Here is a 14,554-nt window from a genome sequence, read left to right on the forward strand (position 1 = left end):
GTCGGTTAAGCATCCGACTTTGGCTCAGGTCATGATCTCGAGGCTACTGAGTTCAAGCCCCGCATCAGGCTCTGTGCTGACAGCTCAGAGCCTGGAGCCTACTTAGGATTCTGTGTCTCCCTCTCTCTCTGCCCGTCCCCCACTCACACTCTGTCTCTCTCTGTCTCAAAAATAAATAAACATTAAAAAAAAATCTACTAGACAGGATTGGGTATGATGACTCTAATATCTGCATATGTGACAGAAATGACCATTACTCCTGTTAAAACATTCCAATTTATTCTATTTATGAATTCAGTGGGAACTTCCCCACAATGATTCATATCATCAAAATTTTATCAGTCACCCACTGTCCCCAACACTCTTGCCTACACCTTTTTAGGTCATGTCTAAATGTTGATCAACCCAGAAGTTGAATGTAGGTATGTCTTTTCTTCCACCCAGAACTCACGTTTACAAACACATTATTCTCCCTGTGAAATAACACTGAGCATTAAGGAAGAAATTATGGGAGAAAGACCATACTTAATAAAAGAATCGACTTCTTTCTTACTTTCAATAAGACTAGGCCCTATTCAAAATTAGGCTTTACACACAGCCTTTCGGAAGCATAGTGAGGGAAGAGTTTATTGGGGAATGTCTTCCCTGGGGCATAAATCTGGCCTTTCTTAATATGTTAGCATTCACACAAAAATGAAAGATTACACTGGAAAGAAGACAGTGCTAACAGTGGAATTCTTTGAGTTTTTAATTCTTTCAGAGGACTTTGAATTCTGAGAATTCCTGAATGTATCCCCTGGCCTTGTGACTTAACAGGCATGGGCTTTCTCTCAAGAGAGAAGTCTGAGACAATCAGAACCATAACTTCTGTTAGCCTGGGCTATTGGAACCCATCAAACCAACTCCTGCCTCCTTAGGTATCCAAGCCATCCCCTCACATAGCAGATGGTAAATACTTTATGGGAAGACACAGTGAAAGACAGAGAAAAAGATATAGAGGGACAGGGGAAGAAGGAGAAAGGGAGAGGGATGGAGGGCAGGGCCAGGAGTGGAGAGGAGGGAGGCCGAAAGGGAAGGGATAGAGGGGGAGGGATGGGGGGGGGAGAGAGAGAGAGAGAGAGAGAGAGAGAGAGAGAGAGAGGTTGAGAAAAAAGTTCCTTATGTTTTAGAGATGAAATTTCAATAGTTGCTCAAGATCTCCAGCTGAAATTTTTAGCTAAAAACCTGAGGTTGATTTTTCTCCCTCAGGCTGTCAACAAAACCGCCCCCCAAAGGAACCAGTCACTCCTCACCCCTCCTTCTTCAGTGATTTGCAGAGCGATGCACTAATTTTTCACACTTCCTCCTAGAAGTTTTGCCTCCCAGGGCTTGCTACTCGGTTGTCAGCTTTAGGATTTTATTTAAGAGAATAGTGAGTGAAGTAGAAAACCAACAGATCTTACTTATAAAACCAACAGATCTTTCAAAAAAGAGTTATTTTGTTGATTGGGTTTGTTGCAGAACACACGTTTCTATGACCTAAATGACTGGCTTTATTACTAATGACATAAAGTTATAGGAGGGGATATTTTAATTCACCTATTTAATAAAGTAAGGACAGCTGTAGTAAATTCACTCCCTAAGGATCTTTTTCTCTGTGTTCTTAGGGAAGTTGAGGATAATTCTGCAAACAACACTTATCAAAGCTTATTGTTTATTATGTGTGTGGTCATTTGCATGTTTTATCTCCCCAGCTGAGTTATAGGGCTATAAGGCAAGGGCCACGCCTCAGTGCCCAGCTCTGCATCCGTTGTGAACTCTAGTGATGGCAACTATCTTTCTTCAGTATGCTGATCTATTGAGGTCTTAATTTTCTTATAACCATATGTTGTTGTGACTATTTTCACTTCATTCACGACATATGTACAGATGGAAGGTCAACTAACGGGCAAGGCCCTGAGGCAGATGATACGTTGACACAGTGGTGAATTATACAGAGACTCTAGGCCCGAGGGGCTGATGCCTCTGGCAGGGGAGATAAGACAGGCAGGCAGGTGGGGGGGCTGGAAGGCAAGTATCAGGAGGCAGCAACCATAAAGTGCTATGGATATTCAGAGGGAGGGCGGATTACTTTTAGCGGGGGAAGTTGGCATTGGTGGGCACGTTCGTGGAGGAGCGAGATAAGCTCTCACGCGAGCCCTGAACTAATTCGCCAAAGAATGAAATCGATGGGGCGTACGTTTGAACCAAGACCCAAGGCCGAGCACCAGCTGAAGACCCTTGGCAACCTCCGAATCCACTTGTAGCACCATTCAGAATAGTCACCAAATGGTTGTGTTGGCAAAATACATCCATGAGCATACCTGAAGACCACTGTGCACTATCTGACGACATCATTTTCCGTTTACAACATAGTAAAGTGTTTAACACACTAAGCAACCGTTAAAAAAAAAAAAAAAAAACAACAAGAGAGAAAACATGGAAGTACCCACCTATTTATTATTAGATATACGCGCCCATTGACTTTGGCATGGCTACGAGGTGAAAGATGGAGCACGAGGTAGCATGCGGTGGCGACGGGGAGACAGGTAGGAGAGAGAAAGAGCAGACTGTTAGAGAGGAAAGAAGTAGACCGTCTTGCAAGCTTTACGTCATCACGGACACTTTCATGCACGAAGACAAGTCAGGGCAGAAAGATTCAGGAGCAACGTGAAATTAGATGTATTCAGGAAAAATGCTGGAAGGTGGCAAGGTCCGGTCCGTTCTTCTCATTCCTCCCCATCTCACACACTTCGCTAAAAATCTGTAACCTTTCAATTCTTGGAGCAAATTTATCAAAGAAAATACAATCTAATAGATTAATTCTTGCTCCTTCCCCCAGATTAAAAAGAAATGAAATCCTACTAAGTAACTAAGTGATCCTAACTAAGTAATATTGTTTTCTATGTTTTCTAAGACTGAAGGTAGAAAAAAGCCATTTTGTTTCCATATGCATTAGAATACTTTCTTTTTTTTAAAAAAAACATTTATTTATTTTTGAGACAGAGAGAGACAGAGCATGAACAGGGGAGGGTCAGAGAGAGAGGGAGACACAGAATCTAAAACAGGCTCCAGGCTCTGAGCTGTCAGCACAGAGCCCGACGCGGGGCTCTAACTCACGGACCTCGAGATCATGACCTGAGCTGAGGTCGGACGCTTAACCGACTGAGCCACCCAGGCGCCCCTAGAATACTTTCTAAAACGGAGCATGGAGGAATTGCAGGGATGGATATTAAATACCTAATGGATATCTAGTACCTTAGTATTAAGTATATATATTATAATAATTATGTTGTGATTATGCTCTAATATTATATATTTTATCAATAGGTAAGTGGAATAATATTCCTGAGAACACCTGCTTAGAAATAAATATAGTTTTTTCTATTATTATGTATATCACAAAACTTTTTCGTAATACTAACTTGATAATTCCGTAAGGCTAACCACAATAGATTCTGCTTCAGTCACACGTGACATTTGCCTGTATGACCTATTTATGCACAAAAACACAGCTCGCACAAGTAGTGAACCAAATAGGAAAAGAACAGTTGGATATTTACAGAAACAACAGCAGTAGAATCAATGTAAGGAATATAATGGATTGATTATTCCCAATTCGTGGGCCATGGTGGGCGCAGAGAAGGCAAAGCGTGACTGTCCATCTTAACACTGTAAATACTTTTTTCTTCGTCAGTTTTATCCTAATATGGTCATTTATTAGGGCTCCAGAGACAAAAAAATACTCTGAGGTGAAAACTATTAGTAAAGAAAATACCAGAATGGAAACAAGTTGCCTAAAAAGATGGGATATGTATCCTAGGTTCAAAGTTAAAATTTGGGGACCTTTATATTAAACTCTTGCAGGAAATCCCAAAGCACTGAACTTGAGTTTGAACCAAACTTTGAGCTCTTTAAGGTCCTAGACAACTCTTTTTTTTGAGGAACTAAAAGTGAAATCCCATGTTCCTAACCTCTTTAGATAGCTGGCCTTATATACTCTCATCACTGTTTATGTTTTCTTGGAAAATTAACTGTTCAGGGCATTTTTAGGGTTAAGCCATGGCCATGAGGATGGCAAGCAATGACCCCAAATGGCTACAGATCATTTAGATCTTCTTTCCTCTCTTGCCATGACATGGAGGGTGAGGGCAGTGAATTGAGCAGCCGTGGCAACGGGGAGAAAACATCTTCATGTGAAACTGTAGTCTTTCCCCAGAATCTACATAATTAAATAATGCTCTATATGATTCCAGGAAACTCTGAGGAACAAATTCAGTTTTCATGTACCCTAGGTGATTCTTTGGCTGGTACAATTTTTGCTGAGCTGCATTGTCTTCTGCAAAACTGTGGCCCTGAAAGTCTCTATCTTCCTGGAAAATTGTCACCTATATCTTTGTTTGATTGTGTGACATTAGACTCAAAGGCTTATGATAACAATAAGAACAATGGCGGGGCGCCTGGGTGGCTCAGTTGGTTAAGCGTCTGACTTCGGCTCAGGTCATGATCTCATGGTTCATGAGTTCAAGCCCCACGTCGGGCTCTGTGTTGACAGCTCAGAGCCTGGAGCCTGCTTCAGATTCTGTGTTTCCCTCTCTCTCTCTGCCCCGCCCCCCCCAGCTGTGTCTCTCTCTCTCTCTCAAAAATAAAATAAACATAAAAAAAAAGCTCCTATATCCTGGAGAAACTTTGAACAGAAAATAAATATTTGAGGGAAGAAAGGCATTTTGAAGAAAAAAAAATTGAAAGGTATCATTAGCTTTCACCAATAATTACATTTCTTTTACAAACATACAAACATGCCGACTAAAAGGCTTTTCTCGATTATTGACTATGATTTTTCGAACAGATGGTGAGGGTTTAGGGTTTATAATTAAATAAAGCAGATTACTTTGCCAGAGTCAAGTACCAAATACTAATTTTAGCCCCACGTGTGCCAAGCAAAGTCAAAAAGGTCATCAAAAGTACTTTTTCTAATTGTTGGTAAATCTTACTTTCCTAGACCAGCACTATGTTTGCAAGCTTTTTAACCTTAGAGTGACTTCTTCTGCTAACAAATTTGCCTATAAACAATCTCTCCTAGGGGGCTCCCAAACTTCTAATAACTACCTTATTTTTCCTAACGTTTGATTATCACTGAAGGCAGCCACTGACCCCATTCGTACCCTCTTCCTGGCCGGGCGTTGGGAGGAGACAGGGTTTAGCTGAGTTCTTAGTGATGGTGGCAAGACAGGGTAGGAAATAACAGCTGCTTGCTATCTCTGCATTCCACTGGTTGCTCATCTGGAGCGCACTCAGAATGAGAACGACACGTGAACTCAGATTCAGCAAAACGCGATACGGAAAATAAATGTGCTAAATACATAGATAAAGATTATAAAATGGTTTTCATCACCAAATAAAAGAGTTTTGGAGTTATCTGCAACTCCAGCCCTTACTATAGCAGAAAACGGAACGCTCGGTATTTCATCAACTGTGCGTGATGAAATACTACTCTAACTTCTTTTGACGTACTCATTTTTTCCCTTAAAGAAGAGTTCAGAGGGAAGCCAAAAAGGCTAAATGGGATTGTCACCTGGCGTCTACACTCCTTTCATACAGCCCTTTGCCCCCTTGGTTGCTTAACAAGTGTTTTTCCAGGAACTGAATGGTAAGGCTAAATCTGAAACAAAAGAGGAAAATCAGTGTGAACGTTCACTAGAAGAATGCTTGAAATTTCCCTGTGAGGGACCAGACTGAGAGATTTGCGATAAATCCATCACGGTTTCAACACACATGGGCGGGGAGAGAGATATCTCATCTGTTGCTTGTAAACACTTGATATTTATCGATGAGAAGACAACAGAGAGATGATCACAGCAATTACTGTCTTCACTTTATTCCCTTACTTGTTATTCTCATCACTAGATTGGAGAGCCTATCCTTCTTAGCTGAGGTTCTTTATTTCCAAAGCGGAAGGGAAAATCCTGCGCCTCACCTTTTGGTATGCTCTCACTTCCTTACTGGTTGTCAGCCCACGCTCTGAATCAGCCAGATTTCGTAAATGTTCTCAAAACACATCACCAGCCCAGACACGAAATATCCACCGCCACCTCTGAAGTGTTTGCATCTGCGCAGCTATTTTGAACCCACTCACATGATGGTGAAGATCACTTCGCATTAACCAGTCACGAGTCACCACCAATTGTTACAGAAAGTGTCATCAAATACTCCACATTCCACCCCCCTCCCCTTCCAGATTGGTACTCATGGCAAGTTCAAGGCTGAAACTCTACATTAGTTCTTGGCCTCCTGCAGGCCCCCCCCCCCCCCACCCCAAGCTGAGGTGGGGAATCAAAGCCGCCCTGACCAGAGCAAGAGGCTCGTGCTTCCTGCTCGCGCTCACCTGTAGATGGCGCTGTCTTCCTTGCTGGGAATGGACTTTAGGTCCGTGAGCTCCAGGAACCGATCATGGAAATAGTGGAGGTGTAAAATGCACACCAACAGAAAGGAGGTTGGGATGAAGATGCGAGTGAATAGTTCTGCTACGGTGAACTGTTTTAAGCCGAGATCCTCGAGCCTGTAAAACAAAACGACACGAAAAGCAAGAACTTTTCTTAGGCAATGAGGGCACTTTTCTCCCCCCCATCATAAATTACATCAGTCTTCACTGTCTCAGTTATACCATTCCTTGAATTCCCCTCTCTCTTCCATGCGTTCCACTTTGGTTTCTGCTTCCACCAATCCAACGGACCGGCTCTTACATCGGGCGGTAACAACCTCAGTATCGCCAATCCAGAGTGGCTGCTTCTCTTTGTTTAATTCAGCTTCCAATCCTTCTTGAAACTGTCCTGGCCTTGGTGCTGCCACACTGTCCTGGTTTTCCTCTTCTGTCGCTGTCTCCTCCTTTATTGGACCTCCAGATGTGAAATAGCCCCAGGCCTCGGTGCTGAGTCTCTTCTCCCGCTTATGTTTCCCTTAGGTAATGTACAAGTCCTGGGGATTTACACACCATCTTAACACCAATGATTCAAATGCACATTCAGAGTTCCGGCTTCTCCTGTGGATTCTTGTGCCCACATGTCTACCAGAAGGATTTTTTTTCCCCCACAGTTATTTCATATTTAGTGTTTTCCAAACGGTATTCTTGATTTCCCAGTTTTGCTTGGCCATGCTGCTCTCCACCCCGGCCCCCCACTCGAGTCTTCCTGGTAATAACTGTCTACCTTGTGCCAAATTCTGAACTACCTCTTCTAGATGAAACCACCATCATTTCTCACAAGAACACTGCTGTTGCCGACTCACCTGCCTTGTGGTTTCTACGCTTGCCTTCTGACAGCATTGTTTTTTTTCAGCCAGTCAAGGGTTACTTAAAGACTTAAAAATTTCCCCAAGAATAAAATGCCAACACCACTACCTACAGGCCATGCACATCCTGGGTGCCTGGCTCTATTCTCCACCTCTGCTTCCAGTCTCCCCCTTGCTCCTGGCAGGCGAGCCTTCCTCTGGTCCTTCATTTGTGCCGAATTCGGTCTTGCCTCAGGATCTTCACATTTGCTGCTGTCTTTGCCTGGGAAGCTTTTCCGCAACTCGGCTCCCAACTCACGCAGTTTTCTTAAGGCAAGCCCTTTAGGTGGAGTTTAAATGTCACCTTCTCAGGGAAGCCTGCCCTGATCACTCCATTTATAGTTCATATCCCCCACGGTTTACTACCTCAATCTGTCGTTGGTTTTCCTTCACACACTTGCCACAGTTAGCAATTAATTTATTTGCACATTAAGTAGGGCTTTTTTTGGTCTCCTCTACTAGAATATAAACTCCGTAGTGCTTAGACTCCATCTGTCTCGCTTCCTGTGTGTGTCCCGAGGCAGAGTCAGTGTCTGGCACATGGGAGGCATTTGATAAATATTTGTTGAATAAATGTTCAAGATGTGTTAGGCTAGCTACATGGCGATCCGTTCCCTTTCAGCTTTTCGCTTAGCCACCTCAGTATATGCATTCAGCCCTCTGCCCAATTCTGGTAACTAATTTCAGAAGTTTATAGCAGCAAATTAGAAAAAGACAGGGTACATGTACAGATATATCACACATACATGAAAAATGATTTCATCATCATCACTCCATTAGCACTGACAGAAATTTCTTTTAAGTCTATTCATTTAATTTTAAGCCTATTCATTTAATTTTAGAGCGTGTGAGCAGGGGAGGGGCCGGAGGGAGAGAGAGAGAGAGAGAGAGAGAGAGAGAGAGAATCCCAAGTAGGCTCCACACTATCAGCACAGAGCCCGACCAGGGACTCAAACCCACAAACCGTGAGATCGTGACCTGAGCTGAAATCAAGAGTTGGACACCTAACTGACTGAGCCACCCAGGCGCCCCTGAAATTTTTTTCTACGGCATTGAGTGCTCCTTAGAATCTTAGCACCTGCTACTTAAATGAGAAGAGGCTGATGCTCTATATTATGAGCCTGTGAACCAACTGAGCCACAGAACTGAACTTCCCTTTGGAAAGCAGAAGGCATGCCTGGTTAAGTACTAAGCAGGTGTTTCAGATGAAATGGCCATTAGAAAAAGTTATGGCATTAAAATGGGGCTGAAAATTCACTTTTCAGTCAATATTCATTGAGTATGTACTATGGGTGTCAGGCTCAGGGCTTGGCAGGGAGACCATAAAATGACCTGCTCTCTAGGAACTTACAGACCCTGACGACACCATGTTTTATTAAAACCTTCCACAAAAATGTTTGAACCACATGCATGCAAGTCTTCATCCTGTCTGTGGTTTCCACAGCTCATTTTACACCAAACTGCTTACTTTTCTTTTTTCAATCCTGTCATATTTTGCCACAGGCCTGGGAAGTTTTCAAACTGATATGTGTATATAAAGATAAGCACCAGCATAGTGTAAATAACCACAGACATCCAAAAATATTTTAGGATTCGCCTCCACCATTCGTAGTGCACCTGTGAATCAGATGTTGAAAAACAAAGAAGAAAAAAAGAATTCGTTATTTAAAAAAAAGCAGCAACTTACACAAAAAAAAAAAAAACCATCTCATTTATTCCAGTATGACAGGTGGTGATATTTACAAATACTAAAAAATCAAATCTAATTCATTTTTTTAATTTTTGAACCTCTGTTCCTCATAGAGTTGGTTGGATCTGGATTGGAATCTCAGGACTACAAGACTTGCTACCTGGGTCCTTGGGGGAGTCGCCGGACCACACTGAGCTTCAGTTTCTTACTCCCTAAGTGCCTATTTGGAGTGCTGTTAAGAGGGAGAAATCAGAATATTTATAAGGCTCTTGGCATGGTACCTAGTTTATAAAAGGCATTCAAGCATTAGTATGGAAGATGCTGCCATCATGGTAGTTATCACTGAGAGAAAATTGTGCCAATTTTGAAATTCTAGTACTATATGAGAAAAATGTGAAGCCAGTAAAGAGAGGTTTACCACCTCTTTAACAAAAGCCTGTGTATTTTCATCTGAGAACATCTACCCTGATTTTTTTTTTTAAGTAGGCTTCATACTCACTGTGGAACCCAATGTGGGGCTTGAACTCACCACTCTGAGATCAAGATCTGACCTGAGATCAAGAGTCAGATGCTCAACCAACTGAGCCACCTAGGTGCCTCCCTACCCTGAATTTCAAAGGTATTTCAAAATTTTTATCACTTTCGGTTGAGCGATTTTAATCTCTATCAGTGAATTCTTCTTGCTTATTTCAGTTGCTTTATTTGCTTGGCTGCCTGCAAGATTAGTGTGCTGTTGCACGTGTTTTTCTTTTTTTTTCTTTTCGAGAGAGGGAGAGAGAGACACAGTGTGAGTGTGGGAGAGAGGAAGAGAGAGAGAATCTCAAGCAGGCTCCATGCTTGATGCGGGGCTCGATCTCACGTGCCTGGAATCACGGCCTGAGCTGAAACCAAGAGACAGACACTCAACTGACTCAGCCACCCAGATGGTCCTATGGCACCTGTTTTTATCACTGAGTTAAAATTTCTCTAGAAGTTAAGACTGAATTTGTGGAGAGGCTAATTATTTTAGTAGAATCTTTTATATATTCTAATTAATAAAATATTAAAATAGTTGATACAATATGCATATATGTTTACATACACAGTTTTCTGATTCTAAACTCTGAAGAATAAGTGAACTGAGAATCAACCAGTATTTTAGATTTTCCAGCCACTGTTCTTAAACTATCATTCAAAAATTAATTTAATTATACAGGCTTTTTTTTTTTTATCAAGAATTTTTGAAAAACTCATGAATATTTTTTTTACTTTTTAGGAACCCCAAATTTTAAAACAATGAAGAAGCTGAAGATAGTCATTTCCCATTTTAGGCCTTCTTAATATGTAATGTTTGAATCACATTGATCACTTTATATAATAGGTTCACGGCATTATATTAATTTAGAATCTTGTCAAAGGAAGCTCACATATATTTCTGGGGCTGCCACAAGGATCGGAAAAATAGAAGACAATCATTTACCTACCTGATACAAGGCCACACAGAACAGAAACAGCACCATGTAGATGATTTTGTACATCACAATTTTACCCTCGAAGCTGACGAAGAAGAACATTCCTCCACACACGTAGATCCAATACTTGATGAACATGGCCACCACCAAATTGCCCAGCACTTTCATGATGTCCTGGTTGTCATCTTCTTCCATTTCTTCTTCTTCTTCCTTCCTTCTCTCTTGCTTTTCTTCCTTTGCTTCCTCTCCCTCCTTCTCCTCAGCCTCTCCTTCCATTTGTAGATCTTGCTCATCATCTTTAAAACAGAAGATTTTGCTGTTACATTTAGCTGGTTCCCTGCCCGGAGCCACACTCTGACTGGGTGTCATATGTGGGACTTAGAAGCACATGGTTTTATGTGTTATTCTATGATTTGAATGATTTCAGACTGTTCTAGTAAACAAGGCAGCATTTATGACTAACCATAATCAATTTTCATAGCCTTTGTGAAATATAATTTCAAAGAAATAAACCTGGTAATACTTTATGCTAATCTGTTTATAACACCTAATTTGATTTCTGACATCCAAGGACAGATTTAAGAACGGCAGAATCTAGGGGCACCTGAGTGGTTCAGTCGGTTGAGCATCTGACTTTGGCTTAGGTCATGATCTCACTCCAATTCGTGAGTTGGAGCCCTGGGCTGGGCTTTGTGCTGACAATGTCAAGACTGCTTCGGATTCTCTGTCTCCCTCTCTCTCTGCCCCTCCCCCACTTGGGCTCTCCTTTTCTCAAAAATAATTAAAAACAATAAATTAAAAAAAAGAAGAACTGCAAGATCTAGAAAAGTGACTACAGTGGTCCCCCCTCCCCAACTCTGTTCCAGGGTTTCACTTTCCACCATTTCAGTTACCCGAGGTCAACCACAGCCCAGAAGCAGATGATGCACTTCCTGAAGTATCATCAGCAGGACAATACTGGCCTAATGCCATGTCACATGCCTACGTCATTCACCTCTGTCTCATCACATTAGTATTGTATCATCTCACGACATCACCAAAAGGGTGAGTACAGCATAAGATGTTTTTTTTTTTTAATTTTTTTTTTTTTTTTAGCGTTTATTTATTTTTGAGACGGAGAGAGACAGAGCATGAACAGGGGAGGGTCAGAGAGAGAGAGGAAGGCACAGAATCTGAAACAGGCTCCAGGCTCCGAGCTGTCAGCACAGAGCCCGACGCGGGGCTTGAACTCACGAACCGTGAGATCATGACCTGAGCCGAAGTCGGACGCTTAACCGACCGAGCCACCCAGGCGCCCCACAGCATAAGATGTTTTGAGAGAGAGACCACATTCACATAACTTTTATTACCCTTTCTTACTATAATTGTCCTATCTTACTAGTCGTCCATGTCTTACTGTGCTTAATTTATACATTAAACTTTATCATAGGTATGTGTGCGTAGGAAACGGCATATTTAGGGTTCAGTACTATCCACAGTGTCAGGCATCTACTGGGGTCTTGGAACATGGTCTCTGTGAGTAAGGGGTCCCCTGTACATAACAACACAAACCCAAACTAGTATATCAATTTCTAGTTCTGATTGTTTCACGGCTCGAAAAGTGTGACCGTGGATAACCATTTAACTTCTCTGAACCTGTTTCTTCTTCCCTTACGTGGGAATCCATTTTGTGAGGATCGAACGACAGCACATTTTCTAAAGCTCCTTGTGGGCTCAGAGTGTTGTCTACTGCTCCAGGTTAATGTCTGGCTTTTATCTGGTCTGAAGCACAGAGGCTTTCTGATGCGTTTTGGGTGCTCTTTCTCTGTAATTCAGCGGAGCACGAAAATCTCTAGTCACGCTAATTTACCTTTTCCTTCATTTTCCTGACTTCTGATTTTGACCTCAGATAAAAGAGCTTCCTTTTCTTGAAGAGCTTTTTGCTCCGTGAGGTGCTGCCTCAGCAGTAGCCAAAAAGTAATGGTGAAAAGTATCTGAAAGCAGAGAATGAGCAAAACGAGAATTAAGCCACCATCCCAAGCATACACGCATTTCAGCATATACAACAGTTTGCCCACTTCTCAGTGGGAACACGATAAATAAGCCTTTCTATCTGACACAGAGTCGGGCACCCACTTGCTTTCACCTGAAAGTCACTGGCTTTTAAATCCCCTTTGCTGAAGACACGAGCAAGCGTGTCGAGGGCCAGGAGTCCATTCGGCAGTGTGCACAGGCCCAGGGGGAGATGTCTGGACAGTCCAAACCACTTCCATCTGGGCTGGAAATCAGCTTTGGCAATTGGTCTCCCTGGAGACCGGTCCTCGATAGGACCACTCTTTAGTCCTCGATTTCCTGTCCTGATGGTGACATCAGCACAATTGTAAGAGGAAGGCAGACATGTTTCTTCCATAATACTCCTGGACTCTGCAGTGTTCCTTGTTATGAAGAATTCCACAGATGGGAAAATGTACATTGCATCCTGGAGAACAGAGCCCTTTAACATCCCATTCAGCTCCTAGAGCTGAAGGAAGAATTGTTCTAAGTGTCCATGCTTGCACATTAATATTTTGTGGAGGGCTAGGAAAAAAATAGCTGACGCTTTAGGGAAGCTCCGTTCTTCAGAGAATATGGGACCTGGCACAGAGCAGTTTCTTTTCTTGTACTAGCTTTATTGAAATGTAATTTGCATGCCATACAATTCACCCATTTAGAATGTGCAACTGAGTGGTTTTTAGTAAATTCACGCAGTTGTGCAACCATCACCGCGATCCATTGTGGGATATTTTCATCGCCCCAAAAGAAGACCCATGGCAGTCACCCCGTCCCTCCCCACCTCACCCCTAGCCAACCATCAATTTACTTCCTGTATGCAAAGACTATACTTTCAGGGATCATTTCTATAGTTCGTTACTTCCTGTCTCCATACACTTCCTAATCCGGGCATCTTATATAAATGGAATTAATAATAAGCATTCTTCTATAAGTGGCTTCTTTTATTTCGCATGATGTTTTCAAGGCGTATTCATGTTGTAGCCTGTATTGGTGCCTCATTTCTCTTTATTACTGAATAATAGTCCACTGTGTGGATGGATAGACAACATTTTATTTCTCAGTTGATGGGCAATTAGGTGTTGCCCGCTTGGGGGCTATTAAGAATAACACTGCCATGACATTCAGGTGCAAGTTTTTGTGTGGACATAGGCTTTTGGTTCTCTTGGGTATAATACCTAGGAGTGGAATTGCTAGGTCTTATGGTAATTCTATGTTTAACCTATTGAGGAACTGAGAGACCGTTTTCCAAAATGGCTGCAGCATTTTATATGCTCCCCCTCCTTCAGTGGTGTATGGGGCTTCAGTTTCTCTATTTCCTTGTTAATACTTATCATTGTCTGCTTTTTTTTTTTTTATTCTAGCCTTCCTGGTGTGTGACGTAGTATCTCATTGTGGTTTATAGTAGGATTTTAATAAATATTTGCCAAAGAAATGAAAACATAAATCGGCAAACGAATGGGTCCTTTTTACTTTGACTAACTGCCCACTTAACTATCCGTAAATATCCACTTTTCATTTGCCTTCAACATAAACCAATCCCAGGAAGTCCTGGACAACATGTTTAGGGCCTGAGAAAGTCAAGGACCATTTCAAGAACTGTAGTCAAGAACACTTCTGGAAGTCACAAGCCATTGAACTGTAACTGCAATTTGGGAAAGAAATCTGTTTCTCGAATGCATATGTGTAACAGTCTAGGGATACTTGAGGGCAGATGGGCCATTTTTCCTAGGTGAGTTACAGGCCAGGCTTGGAAGGCACGGTTGACGGATGTGGAAGACATTTTAGCAGCTGATAGATACTATGAAGTAGCTGAGTCTGGCTCCCCCAGAGTGGTCAGACCTCTGAGGATCCAGGCCATCTTCTTACTTTCTCTCGATTTCCATGATCCACTCAGTACTTTGCAAACACTGTGTTTAATAATGTGCTCTGACAAATGTCACCGTGATAGAGAGTTTATGATCTTGGGTTATGTTTTTATCTATGACAAACTTGTTTTCTTTTTAGCTCCTGAGTACATTAAAATATAAATGCAGACCCT

The 14,554-nt window shown here is 42.1% G+C and overlaps 1 protein-coding gene and 1 pseudogene across 7 annotated transcripts in view; one reads left to right on the top strand and one right to left on the bottom strand.

Annotated features, from left to right (window-relative positions):
- LOC122203049 (piezo-type mechanosensitive ion channel component 2) overlaps positions 1 to 14,554 on the bottom strand; it is a 468,341-nt gene that overhangs the window by 106,738 nt on the left and 347,049 nt on the right. For 5 of the 7 annotated variants that reach the window (XM_042909599.1, XM_042909600.1, XM_042909597.1 and 2 more), the window contains exons 14-18: positions 12,335 to 12,458; positions 10,498 to 10,781; positions 8,813 to 8,961; positions 6,404 to 6,577; positions 2,472 to 2,513 (exon numbers count right to left, since the gene is read on the bottom strand). In XM_042909599.1, the coding sequence (XP_042765533.1) occupies positions 2,472 to 2,513; positions 6,404 to 6,577; positions 8,813 to 8,961; positions 10,498 to 10,781; positions 12,335 to 12,458 (773 nt within the window). The remainder of the gene's footprint in view (positions 1 to 2,471; positions 2,514 to 6,403; positions 6,578 to 8,812; positions 8,962 to 10,497; positions 10,782 to 12,334; positions 12,459 to 14,554) is intronic. The other 2 variants (XM_042909601.1, XM_042909598.1) reach the window with 1 other exon arrangement.
- Positions 13,337 to 13,422, top strand: LOC122204329 (annotated as a pseudogene).

This window comes from Panthera leo, chromosome D3, assembly GCF_018350215.1.
Source record: "Panthera leo isolate Ple1 chromosome D3, P.leo_Ple1_pat1.1, whole genome shotgun sequence".
NCBI lineage: Eukaryota > Metazoa > Chordata > Mammalia > Carnivora > Felidae > Panthera > Panthera leo.